General features: G+C 35.0%; 1 protein-coding gene across 4 annotated transcripts; it reads left to right on the forward strand.

Annotated features, from left to right (window-relative positions):
• Positions 1 to 2458: 2458 nt before the first annotated feature.
• On the forward strand, positions 2459 to 9412 carry LOC145009218 (ARM repeat superfamily protein). 4 transcript variants are annotated; one of them, XM_078967908.1, is made up of 25 exons: positions 2459 to 2654; positions 2769 to 2930; positions 3260 to 3369; positions 3607 to 3679; positions 3852 to 3913; positions 4008 to 4149; positions 4232 to 4450; positions 4536 to 4602; positions 4704 to 5103; positions 5360 to 5507; positions 5575 to 5735; positions 5864 to 5963; positions 6216 to 6290; positions 6384 to 6518; positions 6609 to 6698; positions 6795 to 6971; positions 7060 to 7164; positions 7261 to 7419; positions 7538 to 7582; positions 7658 to 7876; positions 8005 to 8111; positions 8206 to 8262; positions 8353 to 8413; positions 8524 to 8853; positions 9073 to 9412. In XM_078967908.1, the coding sequence occupies exons 2-24, from the start codon at positions 2790 to 2792 to the stop codon at positions 8686 to 8688; spliced, it is 3018 nt and encodes a 1005-aa protein (XP_078824034.1). In that variant the 5' UTR covers positions 2459 to 2654; positions 2769 to 2789; the 3' UTR covers positions 8689 to 8853; positions 9073 to 9412. The 4 variants fall into 4 exon arrangements, with proteins under 4 accessions (XP_078824034.1, XP_078824035.1, XP_078824036.1 ...); XM_078967909.1 differs by having other exon boundaries at positions 8527 to 8853; XM_078967910.1 differs by having other exon boundaries at positions 8356 to 8413.
• The last annotated feature ends 7561 nt before the right edge of the window (positions 9413 to 16973 follow it).

The raw sequence follows: 16973 nt of genomic DNA on the forward strand, positions 1-16973 counted from the left end.
TAATTTTGAGAATTAATTGGGACACACACGAGATTATTTAATAACTTGAAATATTAAATAATAATCATTGGCAAAATTAACCTGAAAGCAATATTGGACTTAATGGATTAAGTCCTTAGTAGATTAAGTTCTTAATGGGTTAAGTAGGAACACTTAACCCTAATCATCATTTCATGTGAAAAACCCTAATTTTGGGATTTTGGGCTTGGACTTATCGGAACCCACATTTGGGCCAATGGAATGGAATTAAGTATTAAGCCCAATTACATCATAAGACTAATTTAGTAAAGTAAGGGACTTAATGGATTAAGTCTTTAATGGGTTAAGTGAGAAACACTCAACCCTAATTGTCATTTTATGTGAAACCCTAATTTCACTTGAGTTTTATGTTGGGCCTTTCCTTTAGACTTTGGTAATTGGACTATTAATGGGCCATCCAAGAATAATCATATGGACTAGAATATATTGATGGGTTTAGGGTAAGGCCCATATGAGGGTGTGGGCCCAATTTGGAAAATTAGGCTATATGTTGGGTTTTGGCCCATTACTTGACTATTGAGCCTTTAGTGTGTGAGTTGGACTTTGGGCTTGGAACCCAATTATTAATTGGTGTTGTTTGATGTTGACAATTCGGGAATCTGTCAACCAGCAGCTGGGGTTTTATCGACGGGACTTCAGCAGTGCCAAATGAGTTCTCCTCACTATATCAATAGGGTCTACGGCACCAAGGTTGACCCTTTATGATTTACATCCTGACTTAGGATGGTTGCTATGGTATTACTATGCTAGATTTCATCCTGACTTAGGATGGTTGCTATGTTATTGCTATGTTAGATTTCATCCTGGTTTAGGATGGTTGCTATGCTAGAGATCGATTAGATCGATATCCTAGTTATAAGATGGTTGCCATGTTAGTGATCTGTTAGATCTGCATGTTTACTTGTTATATGTATGTGCACATGTTATTGGTTTGGGGAAGGGTTGAGGCAGGTCCTGCTGTGTGCAGTAGTGCCAAGACACCCTGGGCGGACAGGGTAGACTGCAGGCTCGGGCTGGGCAAATCTAGTCAGGCCGAAGGCCCAACGAGCGGTCTGGATAGGCTGAAGGCCCCGAAGAGGGCGGTTCAGACGTGCCGAAGGCTCGGAGAGCGGTCCAGATAGACCGAGGACCAGGAGTTGGTACAGTCAGACTGATGGCTCATTATGCATGCTGTATTTTTATTTATATGCTTGATTGATATGGTTATATTTGTATGACGTTGGTATTTTGGGGAAACTCACTAAGCTTCGGGCTTACAATTGTTGATTATGTTTCAGGTACTTCTGATGATTGCGGGAAGGCGAAAGCGTGATCGTACAACTCCTCGTATTTTCATGATTGATTATGGGGATACTCTGATGTTTAAACTATTTTGAAAACAGATTGCAATAACTTAATGGTTTTAAATGTTTCAAAAAGTTTTAAATTGGCTTGAATTTTACGGGTGTTACATCTTGAACAGATTCAGATGGGAGCAATCGATGATCAGAACGTTCACTGGTTGGAGCCATCAGTTTCTTTTGAGCTGGTCAATACGTCTGATTCACAGCTCGATTTCCCTCTCACTCCGAAAGCCTTCCTGTTTCGAGGCTTTGAACATATTGAGATAGCTCCACTTTTCGGACTACGATGTCAATAATAAGTTCTTCTCATTTTATCTCAAGTATGACCAACCTTAGTACAAAATATAGAGCTTAAAGAAGATGGTCGTTATGAAAGTTTATTAAATGGTGACCAATAATCTATCCATATAAAGTTCCCGAAGAGTATATTGAGATTACTAGTGTTTATCATCATGCTTTATATTAAATTAAGCTTTCTTGTGAGTCCACATTTATATTTTTGAAACACGTGTGATTGGTTAAAAGTCCCGAAAAATAAGATTTGAGGGTAATATACTACCTCATAATATTCTAGTGAATATATATATTTTTATATATTTTTACCATTAAAATAACTATATAAGATACTTGTATACATTATCTAGCATATTAGGTCTTTAATAATCTTATCATATAACATAAATGGAAGAATAAGAACAATGCAAAAATAAACAAACTTAAAATTATAACATACAACTTTTTCTTGCCTTCCAATTTCATACAAAACTTTTACATGAATATTTAGTTTAATAGAAACATTTAATTGATAATTAATAGTTTTAAGCAACATATAACATTACAAAACTAAGAAAAAACTACGAACTAGGGATCAATAATCCTCAAATATTTTTCACTAATCGTGATTAGGTTATTGGTAATTGGTAAATTTGAATGAAAATACTGCCACAAATGAAACATGTCATATCTTGATTGTTATATATTTTTAGATAGAAACAACATAATTATTGATGTTTTGTTTTTCGTAATTAATATTTCCTTTTAAATAAATGATATGTCATTAGATTCAAAGAAGAAGAGAAAATCAAAAACCTCTACAAATGGTGAGAAGGGCCAGAAACACAAAGATATCATCACATTATTCATACGCCCTCTCACTCTCAAACCCCAAAATTTGCTGCTCGTAGTTGTCAGCAACAATTCACTCAAAATTATTCTCAATTGTTCCAACAAAATCGATTCCGTGTTTGTTAAAATCCAACATAAACCCTAGAGGTAATCATTTATGTCCCTCAAAATCACCAGTGGTTTTTCTCCAATGAGCATCTTGTTCATTGATCTTTGTCGCGTCTAATGGATTCATCTTCTGTCTGTTTACTTTTTATCTAGAAATCTCTAAAATCTGCTGGGATGGCACTCTCAGTCTCCGACTTACCTGCGATGTATTCACTGCTTTCCAATTCACTTAGCGGCGATGTAGCCTTGCGGAAGCCTGCTGAATCGACGCTTGCGCAGTCCGAGAACATGCCGGGGTTCTGTTCTTGTCTAATGGTATGGTAAACGAATGTTTTATTTATTTATTTTTTAATTTCTAGGGTTTGAGATATCATTGATGGTTTACATTCTGTAAGTTTAATCAGCATTCTCGATTCTCGAAACTTTCTTATCAGAAGTGTTATCAGGAAATGCGAGCATTACAGATTCTGTGGTCTAGAATAGCAGTTGTACTTGTACATATCAAAATCCAAATGCTAACTAGATTTAAGAACAATCATATGTTACAAATTAATTTATGCATTCCATACATGTCTGCTGAATATATCTTAACAATATCCAAATGCTCAAACATATGCCACTTCATGATATAATTTATGTTGCAGGAAGTGATAACTGCAAAGGACTTGGCATCTCAGACTGATGTTCGTTTAATGGCATCATTGTATTTCAAGAACAGTATCAATCGGTACTGGAGAAACAAGCGTGACTCATCGTAAGTTTATCTAGCTGTAGCTAAATTGTTTTGTGATTGATATTGATCATATGAAAATATGAAATTGTATATTGTAGGCATTGATAGTTTGATACTTTGATAGTAATACATGGCTTGCATATGTCACTTTCTTGATTTACCAACATGATTTTCTCTTTTCCATTATTTACCAACATTCTTGGTTTTCTCTGAGGATTACTTCTGCTGTAAATCTTAATGTAGAACAAATAATTTCAGGGGTATTACCAATGAGGAGAAGTCACATTTGAGGCAAAAGTTGTTGTCTCACTTGAGAGAGGAGAACTATCAGGTGGGACCTACATTTGTCATCGACCAGTTTGCATCTTATTTTCAACAACTTATCTAGTTGAATCACCTTTGATCACCTTTATGGATATTTTCAACTAATCTTACAAACCCTTTATTTTATTCTGACTACTAAAATCTCTTCACTGCATTCTCATTTAATCTCCAAAATACAGATTTCTCTTACCTTGGCTGTTTTAATCTCCAAAATAGCTCGCATTGACTATCCTAAAGAATGGTATGCTTTCTATATGATCCACAATCACTTTTCTAACTATATTAAATTGATTTTATAGCCATAAATATTTGACTTCATATTTACTTGCTTTCAGGCCGGAGCTCTTTTCTGTTTTAGCTCAACAACTTCAATCATCAGATGTTCTTACTTCACACAGAATCTTTATGATTCTTTTCCGAACATTAAAGGAGTTATCCACCAAACGTCTTGCATCAGATCAAAAGAACTTTGCTGAGGTAAATCAATTGTGGAAAAGAAAAGTTAACAACTTCATACAACCTTTTAATGTGTAATCTTACATTAATTTTGTTTTGACAGATAACATCCCAGTTTTTTGAGTACAGCTGGCATCTTTGGCAAACTGATATGAAGACCATACTAAATGGCTTCTCTTCCCTTACTCAAATCACAAACTCAAATGCTTCTGAAAATCATCAAGATGAACTTTATTTAACATGTGAAAGATGGTTTCTGTGCTCAAAGATAATCCGTCAGTTGATAGTTTCAGGGTTTCCAAGCGATGAAAAATCTTTACAGGTACAAAGGGTATTATCGTCTTTTCACATATTCCCTCTAGGAATTTATTTAACTTAACAATAACAATAACTTGTGTTTCTTGTAGGAGGTTCGGCCAGTCAAGGAGGTCTGTCCTTTGCTGTTAAAAGCAATCCAATCTCTCCTTCCATACTGTGAGTATCAATATATCATTATTGACCAAAATGCCCTCCCACCAGTTCCATTTGGGAAACAAAATTCCATAAGTTTTGATCCTATAAATCTTATTTCACAGATTCATCTTTTGGGGAACACCATTTGAAACTTTTTGAATTTATAAAAAGGGCTTGCACGAAAGTGATGAAGATTTTAATTGCAATTCAGACAAGGCATCCGTATTCTTTTGGTGACCAAAATGTCCTCCCATTAGTCATGGATTTCTGTTTAAATAAAATAACAGATCCTGAACCAGAGATAATGTCATTTGATCAGTTTCTTATTCAATGCATGTCAATGGCAAAAATTGTTCTTGAATGCAAGGAATACAAACCAATCATGACTGGACGTGTGGTAGATGAGAATGTAGTAACCCTTGAGCAAAGAAAGAAAAACATTTCTGGAGCTGTTGCAGGGGTACTTTCGTCTCTTTTGCCCAATGAAAGAGTTGTACTCTTGTGTAATGTATTGATAAGAAGGTAGTTGAAAATTTATCCTATTTACTGTTTTGTAGGATGGAATTGGAGAAGGAATGGAATGGTTCATTCATTCATTGACTTAATTCCATTGGAATGAAAGAAAGCTGCTTGTTTTGCATGATGGAATGGAATGTCTCATTCCATTCCATTCCTTTTTCCTTCATCATTCCATTCTATCCAATCAAACATATCTTTATTGTCATTCATTTACTTCTATCAATGAAAATACATTGCTATTTCATGTTTTCTTTATCAGGTACTTTGTATTAACATCAAATGATTTGGAGGAGTGGCATCAAAACCCTGAGTCTTTCCACCATGAACAGGATGCAGTTCTTTGGTCTGAGAAACTAAGGCCATGTGCTGAAGCTTTATACATTGTTTTATTTCACAATCATAGCCAAGTAGGTTTAAATTTAATTATTATTTATTTATTTATTTTCTGTTTTTGATTTCTTTTTCTGCTTCCAGCTGTTAGGACCTGTTGTTGTTTCAATTCTTCAAGAGGCAATGAGTGGTTGTCCTCCTTCAGTAACTGATATGACTTCAGGGTTGCTTTTAAAAGATGCTGCTTATGGTGCAGCTGCATATATTTATTATGAGCTGTCTAATTATCTCAGCTTTAAGGATTGGTGTGACTTTTTTACCCTTCTAGACTTTATATATCTGTTATCTATATGATACTAAGACCTTGTTTCCTTTTTTCCCATTAAATGCTTTGTTTTTTTTTTTTCACTTATTATCTAGATTTTTTTTGTAGGTTTGACAATGCTTTATCATTGGAACTCACAAATGATCATCCCAACATGCGGATTATACATAGGAAAGTTGCACTTATTCTTGGTCAATGGGTTTCTGAGGTAATGTTATTGTGTTCTTGATTTTTTTTTTTTTAATTTTTATTTTATTTTTAAATAATACAATTCCAGTTTCGTTGATTTAAATTATTCCTTACACATAACTTAAAACTAATGAAAGCTTATATTCTTTTTACATGCAAATGACTACGTTTATATAGACATAACTAAGTACAAACTCACTTCTGTTTTATTTGGTAATTCTTTGTCATATTATTTATTTTATTATTTTCTTTTTGTAATTTATTTTTGCAGATTAAAGATGACACCAAACGACCAGTCTATTGTGCTCTCATCAGGTTGCTACAGGACAGAGACTTATGTGTCAGGGTATAAAATATAAGTTATATAATTCAGTCCATAAAGCCCATTGCTTTTTTTTTTTAATCATAAAAAGATTCCATTTTTTTTTTAATATTTCAGCTGGCAGCATCTCGTTCATTATATTTCCATATTGAAGATGCTGCTTTTTCACAGCAAGAATTTTCTGATCTCCTCCCAGTTTGTTGGAAACTGTCTTTTAAGTTGATTGAGGATGTTCAAGAGTTTGACTCCAAGGTAAACATTCCTTATAACTTTATAACTTTTTATATAATCTTTTATCATATAAAAATTACATTTCTAACTTTTTGTTGTTTCTCATTTCAGGTTCAAGTGTTGAACACAATCTCTGTGTTGATTGCTTATGTTGGTGACATCATCCCATACGCCCTTGAATTGGTTCAATTTTTTCAAAAGGTATTTAATCCAATTACTACATAACATTTCATTTAAATTGTAAAATTGTTGAATCAATTTGTCTAACTGGAAAACAATTCCTTTTTAAATTTAAAGTCTTGGGAGGAATCTTCTGGTGAAAGCCTTCTACAGATTCAGCTTCTAAATGCTCTGAAGAACTTTGTAGTTGCACTTGGGTACAAATCCCCTATGTGCTACAATGTTCTACTCCCTGTTTTAGTTAGTGGACTTAATCTTAATAGCCCAGATGAACTTCTTGAAGACAGTATGCAGGTATTTCACTTTTCTCTTTAATTAAAAAAAAATCATTTTATTTCTGTTAACTAATTTGATACATTACATTACTGATTATTCATTCAAGCTATGGGAAGCTACAATTTCCAATGCCCCTTCAATGGTCCCACAACTCCTGGCATACTTCCCATCTCTAGTGGATATACTTGAAAGAAGTTTTGATCACTTAAAGGTTATGATTAATTACAATATAAAAAGATAAAAGACGTAAATGCCCTTAGAAAAGCTTGTGATTAGTTACAATATTGGAATGATTTTTTTATTTTAGGTTGCTGCATCTATCATCGAAGGATACATAATTTTAGGTGGGACAGAATTTCTGAGTTTGCATGCTTCAAGTGTTGCTAAGCTTTTCGATCTTGTTGTTGGAAATGTGAATGATAAAGGCTTACTTTCTATATTACCTGTCATTGATGTTTTAATTCAGGTATATATATTTTAATTCAACAGTTTTTGTTTTTATATTTCATAACAAATATAAAAATTACAAAAAAGAAAAGAAGATTGGACATTGGATTGATGGTTAGAGGTGTTGGTATTGACAGTGTTCTCCTTCTGATGGGCCACAGCTGATCAGTAGTACCCTTCAGGTATTTGTTTTTGTTTTGTGTAATATTATAATTTATAATTCATAAAAAATAAAATTTGTTTGGATGATTTGTTAGAAAATGATGGTGATATGCTTAACTGGAGATGATCGAGTGCCTACAAGTACAGCTGTAAAGGCATCTTCAGCTGCTATTCTTGCAAGAATTTTGGTGACAAATACAAATTTTGTAGGGCAATTAGGATCAGAGCCTTCACTTTTGATGTTGCTTCAGAATGCTGGTTTCCCTGTTGGGGAGAATATTCTTTTATGTCTTGTTGATGTATGGCTTGACAAGGTTAGTTCTGCACCTGTATTTCAATTGATGGACGTAAAAATTACCATTTTGCCCTTAACTTTTATACCATTACAATCGAGGGGAAAGCATCTTCCACTGAATCTGTTGTTTGTTTTGCATTATTACAGGTTGACAATGTAAATTATATTCAGAAAAAGACATTTGGATTTGCGCTTTCTATAATTCTAACATTAAGGTTGCCTCAAGTACTTGATAAATTAGATCAAATACTAAGGTACTTATATTATTACATAACTCATAACTTGTGGATTTGTTTTTTTTTTTTTATTTTTTTATTTTTTTAAAACTGAATACATTTTCACTGGCAGTGTATGTACAAGTGTCATATTGGGTGGAAGTGAAGACGCAGCTGAAGATGAATCCAGGTTACAAACTTACAACTTACAACTGTTGTTTCTGCAAAAGACGCAAATGCCCTTCTCATCATCATTTTCATTTTGTTTGTAAAATTGCAGCAGTGATAGTATGAGCTCTAGCAGACCTCAATTCCCAAGTAAAGAATTCAGGAGGAGACAAGTAAATACATCTATATTCTCTTTTCTTTTCATATATGTATTTATGAATTTAATTTAGTTACAAAAAATGAAGCATGTTTTTTTTTTTTGATTGTTTGTTTGTTATGTTAGCAGATGAAAATTGCAGACCCTATAAATCAGTTGTCACTTGAGAATTCAGTGAGGGAGAATCTCCAAACATGTGCTAGTCTACATGGGGACGCCTTCAACACTGCCATGGCTAGAATGCATCCTGCAGCATTAGCCCAACTGAAACAGGCTCTTAAAATGACATAAAGGGCATTTTCGTCTTTTTCTTCCTTTCTCTTGTGCGATATCCATTTTTTCTTTCTCTTTCTTTCTTTTATTTTTTTTACCAAGTAGGGCCGTGTTCCTACAATACCATGATGGAGATATATGCCCACGCCTTTCTTCTCTACAAAAAAAAATAAAAAAAATAGGGTAAGATAGAGCTTTTTCATATTTTTTAAAATACTATTTTATTCATTTGTTCTATAAATTGATATTGGTGGGACCCATAAGTAAGCTTAACTATATCGGATTTGATCTAACTTTGTATTTGAATGAATTTGCTATAAGTGGTTACATTTTAAAGTAAAGAGTTTGTTGCTGTGTTTTTAAAATTAATTCTTTTTTATTGTTTGTTTTGACTTTTGACAGGTGGCGATGGGTGTTGTTTGGACAATAGAGATTCTTGTGGGGTTTGATTTTTGGGGGTGGATTTGTTTGGGGTTTTTGTTTTTGAGTTAAAATTGAAGAGTGCTGCTCATGGGACACATGGCAATAGTGTAAATAGTGTGGTCTTTTATGTCTGTTTTTTTAAAAGGCATGAGGGTCTCTCACCATATTTACTTTTCGGGTTGGTGGGGTTAAGTTTCACTAAAAAATTACTACTAATGAGTTGGTTGTGTAAGGATAGAGATCATGTTTGAGACATCATCATTGAATATTTGTAAAACTTTGTTTTGCTGTATTTTATATCTGAGAAATTTGGGATTGATGTGATTTTTTTAAGGAAAATGTCACTAACACAATTAAAATTTATCATTTGTTCGATTTGATCATTATTTTTTTTCGAGTAATATACCATCAATTAAGCCATTTTGGTCGATTTGAAATGATTACTAGGTGACCAAACCTATGTGGAAGTGTGATATGTTGAGGAAACTTATGTGACAATGTTCCATGTCATCGTTACTCCACCCGCAATAATAATGAAGCCCTTATTTGGACCACTTCCTACTTCATTGTTACCTTCCTCAAGCAAAAGCAAATCTTGAAGCTTCTTTGGTTATTTCAAGACACTCTTGTGGCTTGTTAACTACACAATAAACTACCACCACTTGCTTGCATCTGTGTGTATGTCATGGTGTGAGACTTTGTGATTGTGAGAGACCAGCTATGGAGTGAACATCTTGGCGCTTTGCAAATCCTGGGAGACATTTTTGGAATTGTCGAAAAAGTTTGGTGAGCTTTGATCTAGCCCTATTTACTATTTATTTGAAGATTCTAGCCCTATTTACTATTTATTTGAAGATCATGCAAGAAAGTTACTGATTCAATCTCTTATTTTGGTTTGGAAAACCCTTTTTTGTTCCGATAAAACCCTAACTTATTTGATCATGTTGGTGTGCTTCTGCTTCGTACATATATACATATGGTAGATGTTCGATCTTGATGATAACCTTTGCTGATTACATTTTTTGATAACATACATTTTTTATTTTCTTAGACTTTAGTGGTATACATTTTCTAGTTACATATCTTGTTATTGAATACTGTTATGATTACATATTCTGATTAATCTATCTTGTTGGTAAATATGGTGGAAATGTGGATTGATTATTGTTATGTTGTTGATCTGATTACTTGACTAGCAAACTAGATGAAGGAATATGAAAACATTGGATGAAAAGATGATGAACAGGAGAAAGTGTAACGACCCGAATTTTCTACACATATATGTAAGGAACTATCAAAGTTTTTCTTACAAAATGTGAAGTTCTACTAACTCGAAACAATTTACATCCTTAGGTTAGTTTTAGGTTTACATTAATCTCAACAAAAAATGAACAACAATGAAATAAAAGCTACTTTTGGTCTAAGTCCTTATGCTACTATCTTTTCACATAGAATGATTGCTACCACATTTCTGGTGAAAAACATGAAAAATATCTATTACATCATACCACGTTTCTAGTGACTTATTCTATCTATTTTCACATTAATCTACTCTTTTTTCCTTACATACTCTATCCTTTTGTTTTATTCTTCTTGTACTCTGCTCTATTCTCGTTCTTTCTCATCACTTTTTTTTCTACACTTGCTCTATCTCATCTCATGTCTTCTCATCTTTTCTCGTACTCATCTAATACTCTATTTTTTGCCTATTCTCAAACTCATTTCTCTTTCTATCTTTACCTTTTTCATGCTCTTCTCAAATCTCATACTATTGACATGCTTTTCTCATACTATACTTACTTTTTACTTCTCTACCCTCAACCTCTCGTGCCTTAGCATTCTATTCTCATATAGTCCCAACCAGTCCAATCACATATGATAGGTTCATCTATCATAAAGGGGGACAACATACCTCTAGTTCTACCGGGAACAACCATCCAGACATAACCCCTGCATCTTAATCCCTCACAGATTCCTTACTTATAATCCCTCATGAATTATCTCTAAGTTCTTAAAGAGCTATCTTACCTTGTTATACTCATGGAACCCTTTCTCCATCTTCTCTAACCACACACAATCTCATTCCTGCAGGAACTATCTGTGACATCCCCATTTTTACGGCAAATTTAAAACTTTTTATTTATTCTTATTTAATACAGAGTTTATTCATTAATGCAAAATTTGATCCCGTAAAAGTATTTCTGAAGAAATGTCTCCATTGATTTATTAAGGCTGGGGATGCCATAACTGATACAAGAAACACAAGCATATAAGGAGACTTACCATGTCTCAATATACTAATGATCTACATCTCCTTGAATCTCTTAGTAGATACATACATCATTATCCAAGAATCTTTATTTAATTACCTACGATTCAAATAAACTGAGTGGGTTAGGTTGGGAAACCTGGTGAGCACATAGGGTTTTCAACCCACAATATTATATTCTTTTAATCATATAATCTTCAACATTTAAATATCCCAATTACCCCATTCCCCGTTATCCTTACTTTCTAATCCTATTATTATGATCTCAAGGGATCATTTATAGGGACCTTTGTCCGCAACCATCTATATTTCCTAGATGGTTAGTCACGACGATATGATGGTATTTTGGGTATGCATGAAAGTGCAATAGTACTTTAGATAAAGACGGCATGCATGACAATACAATAGTACTTTAGACAAACACGACAAGCACTACAAGTCATGACTTATTAATTCACACAGCTCTTACTAACCTATCACAACTATTATCCTACACAGCCCTATCACATCCTCTTCATACTAACCTATCACAACTATTATCCTACACAGCCCTATCACATCCTCTCATTTTTATTTTTACACAACCTATTACTACCCAATCATATTATTAAGTATGACATACGATTAGATCAAGTAACAATCATATCATATAGTATGAATATATTAAACACAACAAAAACAACGCACATAGCATTTAAGTATTTAAAATACTTGCATCTATGTATAAGTTGAAAGTAACTATGTACTCACATGATAGAAGTAGGTGACTCAAAGTTAGAGGTAGCGCTTCGCCTCAATACTTCTCAATGACCTAAACGTATAAAGTACTAAGTCTTAGGCTAGTTTCATGATTCTGGGAACTACATATTAATAGTCTCGATTCCTCAACAATCCCAATATCTACATCAATATCTATCAAGTAAGGAATAACCATGTAGGATCATATTGGAAGTAAGGTTTGTTTGGTATACAAAGTGTACTGTTTGGAAAGCCCACTTTAAACACCTCACTAAATCTAGCCTATATATCATCCTCGTAAGTAGATCAATTAGTATAATGACTTAGAATCATTGATAAATCTTAATTATAGATTCATAATAATGAGTATGACTATAATTACAAGTTACGATTGAATAAAATAAGTGTAACTCAACTTACAAAGTATTTTGATGAAAACCGGGGATTATGCGGGAAGAACTCTGATATGGGGGCTTCTATTCACTGGCTATCTGAAACCACATGGCTTCGCCGATAGGGTCGTGAAGTCAGGAGTAAAAACTAGAAAGAGATTCAGAGAGAATATGAAGGAGAGGTGTGAAGAAAATGAAAGAAATCGCAGCTATATATATATATATATATATATATATATATATATATATATATATATATAGACACACACACACACAAGTAGGTTCATGCGAAAACATAAATACTTTGCGAAAATGTGAAAACATATTTTATCTTATAAAAACCAAACATATGTACTTTAGAAATTAAATTTATTAGCAATAAATTAAGGATAATAAGTTTACATGAGAGGGTGTTATGGTAATATAGATTTAAATGTGGTTTTAACATACTTCAAAAAACATGTTTTGCTAATATGAAACAGTTTCTCATGTATCATCGATTATTATCATGTAGTTCAAAATTTGGATGAATTTTTGTCCAAAAACATAAGGTTGAGATAACACAATCTCATAGGTTTTCCTTGTTTTCATGTTTCGACAAATTCTTTGCATTTTTTGCATGAGCCCTCCTATATATATATATATATATATATATATATATATATATATATATATATATATATATATATATATATATATACACACACACACCTTGCACACCGTGCATGCTGTCGGCTAGGGTGACATGTTGATCATTTACCGGTGCCACGTGTCACATTATGTATGGTATGTCAGTACGCACCGGGCCCTCTATCTGGGCGCGGGACTGCGGGCAGATTTTCCTGTTTTCTTGAAAAATTCACAATTCTTTCTTTGAGCTCTGTTTTCGATGGGTTTTATACCTACCCATAGCTATTGATGAGATCTACAAATTTCATTTAGACTCTGTCGGCTAATTTTGACTTTATATTTAAAGTTATATTTTTACAGACCTAGACTGTTAATTCCGTGTAAAAATCATAACTCTCTCATATGATATCTGCTCTTGACTGACTTTATATTGACATATAGGTATGGACGAGATCTTCAACTCTCGTTTAAATTATTTTTCCTAATAACCGACTAAATTTAGATATAGTTTCTAAGTTGTATACTAATGTGCTGAAACTTTGAAAAATCATAACTTTCTCTCACGTTGTCAGATTTAGGCGTTCTCTATATGTTTAGAAACTTTGTCACATATACTACAAATTTGGTTAAGGTTATTTATCCTAAATATCCTTTTATCAAAATATCATTTTTATTGTTTATAGTACCTTAAGCGTCTAACCTGAATCTGCGGGTGTTACAATTATCCCCCCTTAGGATGATTACGTCCTGAAATCATCAGTAGAAAAAGGGATTGTATAATGAATCCACACGTTACTTTTCCATCCTAAGTAATAATCGTAACTCTTGGATGTATTGACTGTTGATGATGCTTGATCCTGCACCTGCTATTCCTTCTAAATTCGATCTCCATTGGTGGCTCCTATTCCTTATAGAATAGACTTAATATAAGACAAGATATTTTGTAACATCCCAAGTTCAAAAGCAGGAGTTCAGGGGTGCTAGGTGTAAATAAAGGAGTAGACTCGAGGAGTAGGTGTCTTAACTCATCGAGTCGGAGCGGGTGTTGGGCACGTATTAAGTGACCAACTCGACAAGTCGGCGGCTGGACTCGGCGAGTTGGTGATGGAAAGAGTAAACCTTAAAATTTAGGGTTTGTGTGCTATTTAAAGGATCTTATGTCCTCACCTCAGCCCCCTTACTACCTCTTGACGGCCATAAGCAACCCTAAACGACCCAGGCCCATTTGTGAGTGAAAGAAATTAGAAAGTGTGTTTTGAAGCAATTGTTAGAGGAAGGCTAGGAGGATTTGATCATAGAAGAGCTGGAGCATTCGACTCTTTTGTTGTAGGCATCAGTTTGCATTTAGATCTATTCATGAATGAGATTTGGGGCCATTTTAGCATGTTTAGGATCCATTCCGGGTATTGAGTCCACATCTGTGGTTGCAGCTCCAGATCTAGACTTGTCTTGGTCCAAGAAGTAATAAAGTATCAGCCTTTGGATTGGTTGTGATGCATTCTTGCCTTAAACCCTAGCCCTAGATTGATTTGGGCCATTAGCACTTTGTATTAATGTAAAGTTTGCAACTTTATGTAAGAATTAGGCCTTTGAAGGATGGATTTGTAAACTGGAGTCATTACATGGCTTAAAAAGCATATGTATAGATGAAGGACTGAAGGAACTCGACGAGTCGCAAGGGCGACTCGACGAGTCATAAGAAGATAGGCCTGGACCCGACAAGTTGGATGAACAACTCAGTGAGTCCGATGAAGATTGCCATAGAACTCGACGAATTGTATGAACAACTCGGCGAGTCGGTTGAGGTTCCCCCAATTTATGTATGCGTGTGTAACTATCGATTTGCAAGAAGGAAACTTGACGAGTGGCCTTAGAGTTCGATCATAAACTGAATGAACTCGATGAGTCACTCCGTGACTCGGCGAGTGGGCAATTACTTTAAGGAACTCGGCTAGTAGTCGAGGGTACTCGGTGAGTTAGGGTCAACATGGACTGTTAACCTTGACTGATGACTTTGACTTGGACAAGGGTTTGATTAGTTGGCTGTTGGGGTACCTTGAAAGGTTGGGAACTTATGGGTATGATTATATTTATGGTAATAGGTGGTGGAGTTTTTGATAATGATCCGAGAGTTGGAGTTCATCTACCGAGTCGACATCTGCAAGGTGAGTTATCCTCACTATATCAACAGGGTCTAAGGCACCAATGTCGGCCCTTTATGGATTGTATTCGGATTATTACATGTTATGCTTACTGATTTACATCCTGGTAGTTAGGATGGTGATATGCTATGCTGTAGTGACCCGGTTGGGTCGGTATCCTGGTATATAGGATGATGTTAGGGTAGTGACCTGTTAGGTCGATATACTGGTTATAGATTGGTTCTATGCTTTGTGATTTGTTAGATCGGAATCTTGACTGACATTATATTATGCTCTTATGATTCGTAGGGATTGGTATGTTAGTAATCTGCTAGGTCGGTGATTTAGTTATAATAGATTTCTATGATTGATGATCAGTGAGATAGATATGTTTGATGGTTGTATATGCCAGTATATGATAAGTTATGTGCACATGTTTATTTGCTTGTTGGTTGGGTTGAGGCGGTCTTGCTTTGTGCTGAAGGCCAACATACCCTATGAGCGGTCCGGGGAGACTGTAGGCCCATGTGGCGGTCCAGTCATGCCGACGGCTCAGGATAGGATCTGATAGACTGTAGGACTGCAGGGCGGTCCAGTCCGGCCGATGGCCCAATATACATGTTGTTGATTGTCTGTTACTGATATGGTATTACCAGTGTGGTATTGGTATTGTGGGGGTAGGTCACTAAGCCCTCGGGCTTACAGTTTCAGTTTATTGTTTCAGGTTCAGCGGATGGTCACGGGTAGGAGAAGGCATGACCGCACACTTCCTCGATTGACGATTATGATTTCTGGGAACTCTGATGTATAAACTATTTTGGAAACAAATTGTATTAATTGAATGATTTCAAATGATTTAAAAAGTTTTAAATTTTCTCGAATTTTATGGGTGTTACAAGTTCGTATCAGAGCCTTGGTTTGAGTGAATTGGAGGAACACTCATGTGAATCCAATCTCAAATCAAGGAGAGATTTTCAGAGTGATTTTTTTTAATGGTTTTCAAAATAAGTAAATGAGGATGCGAAGTGTACGATCAGCCGAAGCCAGTAAGTAGACCCCAAAATACCATACAGTTATTTGATATTGTGATATGTTAGAACAACATGCTAGTACTAGGCTAGAGATCTTCAGGAACTGCATGATAAAATTGCCTGAGTACATGAAGCCTGTTAGCCTAAGGTTTTACTTATATGAGATTGGCATCATTACTGTAGTTACTTGTGTATGCATCACAGCCGTATATAATTAAGATCTTATAGCCTAAGAATGCTTGATCTGGCCTTATGTTCTGTAATGGCGGCATGGGAGAGGAGTTGGTTGAGCTTTCCAGTACCGAGACGTGTTATTGGTGCATATTCTAATGGGCAGATGGATGCATTTATATGGGATCAGGAGGATGATCTGTACTTGTTATATTTCCGCGGGTTGAGCGGGAGAGGCTAGCAAGTGGGTATCTAGATTTGAGGCTTGAGGGTTTTGCTTGAGATCAGAATGTGCGATGCAGGGACACCGAAAAGGAGTGATGGTGATGTTCAGCTGGGGATTTGCAGTTGGAAGTGGAATGATTAGTTGATGGATTGGATTGTCGTTTTGTAGGGGAAGGATTGTGCCCTCTCAGTTTTTCGAGATCGAAGGAGTGAGCAGGATTGTGACCTATGGGAATGTTGTCTTCCGGCTTGGGGTCAGTGGTGAGCGCAGGTGGGTCGACGT

The sequence above is a fragment of the Lactuca saligna genome, chromosome 8, assembly GCF_052625555.1.
Source record: "Lactuca saligna cultivar CGN05327 chromosome 8, ASM5262555v1, whole genome shotgun sequence".
Classification (NCBI taxonomy): domain Eukaryota; kingdom Viridiplantae; phylum Streptophyta; class Magnoliopsida; order Asterales; family Asteraceae; genus Lactuca; species Lactuca saligna.

What these genes read in the sequence shown, in the direction of transcription:
- LOC145009218 (XM_078967908.1), top strand. Translation starts at nt 2,790, where the DNA reads ATGGCACTCTCAGTCTCCGACTTACCTGCGATGTATTCACTGCTTTCC. An exon ending in TGAGAGAGGAGAACTATCAG is followed by an intron (nt 3,680 to 3,851) that starts GTGGGACCTACA and finishes TCCAAAATACAG; the next exon opens with ATTTCTCTTACCTTGGCTGT. An exon ending in CCAATCTCTCCTTCCATACT is followed by an intron (nt 4,603 to 4,703) that starts GTGAGTATCAAT and finishes CTTATTTCACAG; the next exon opens with ATTCATCTTTTGGGGAACAC.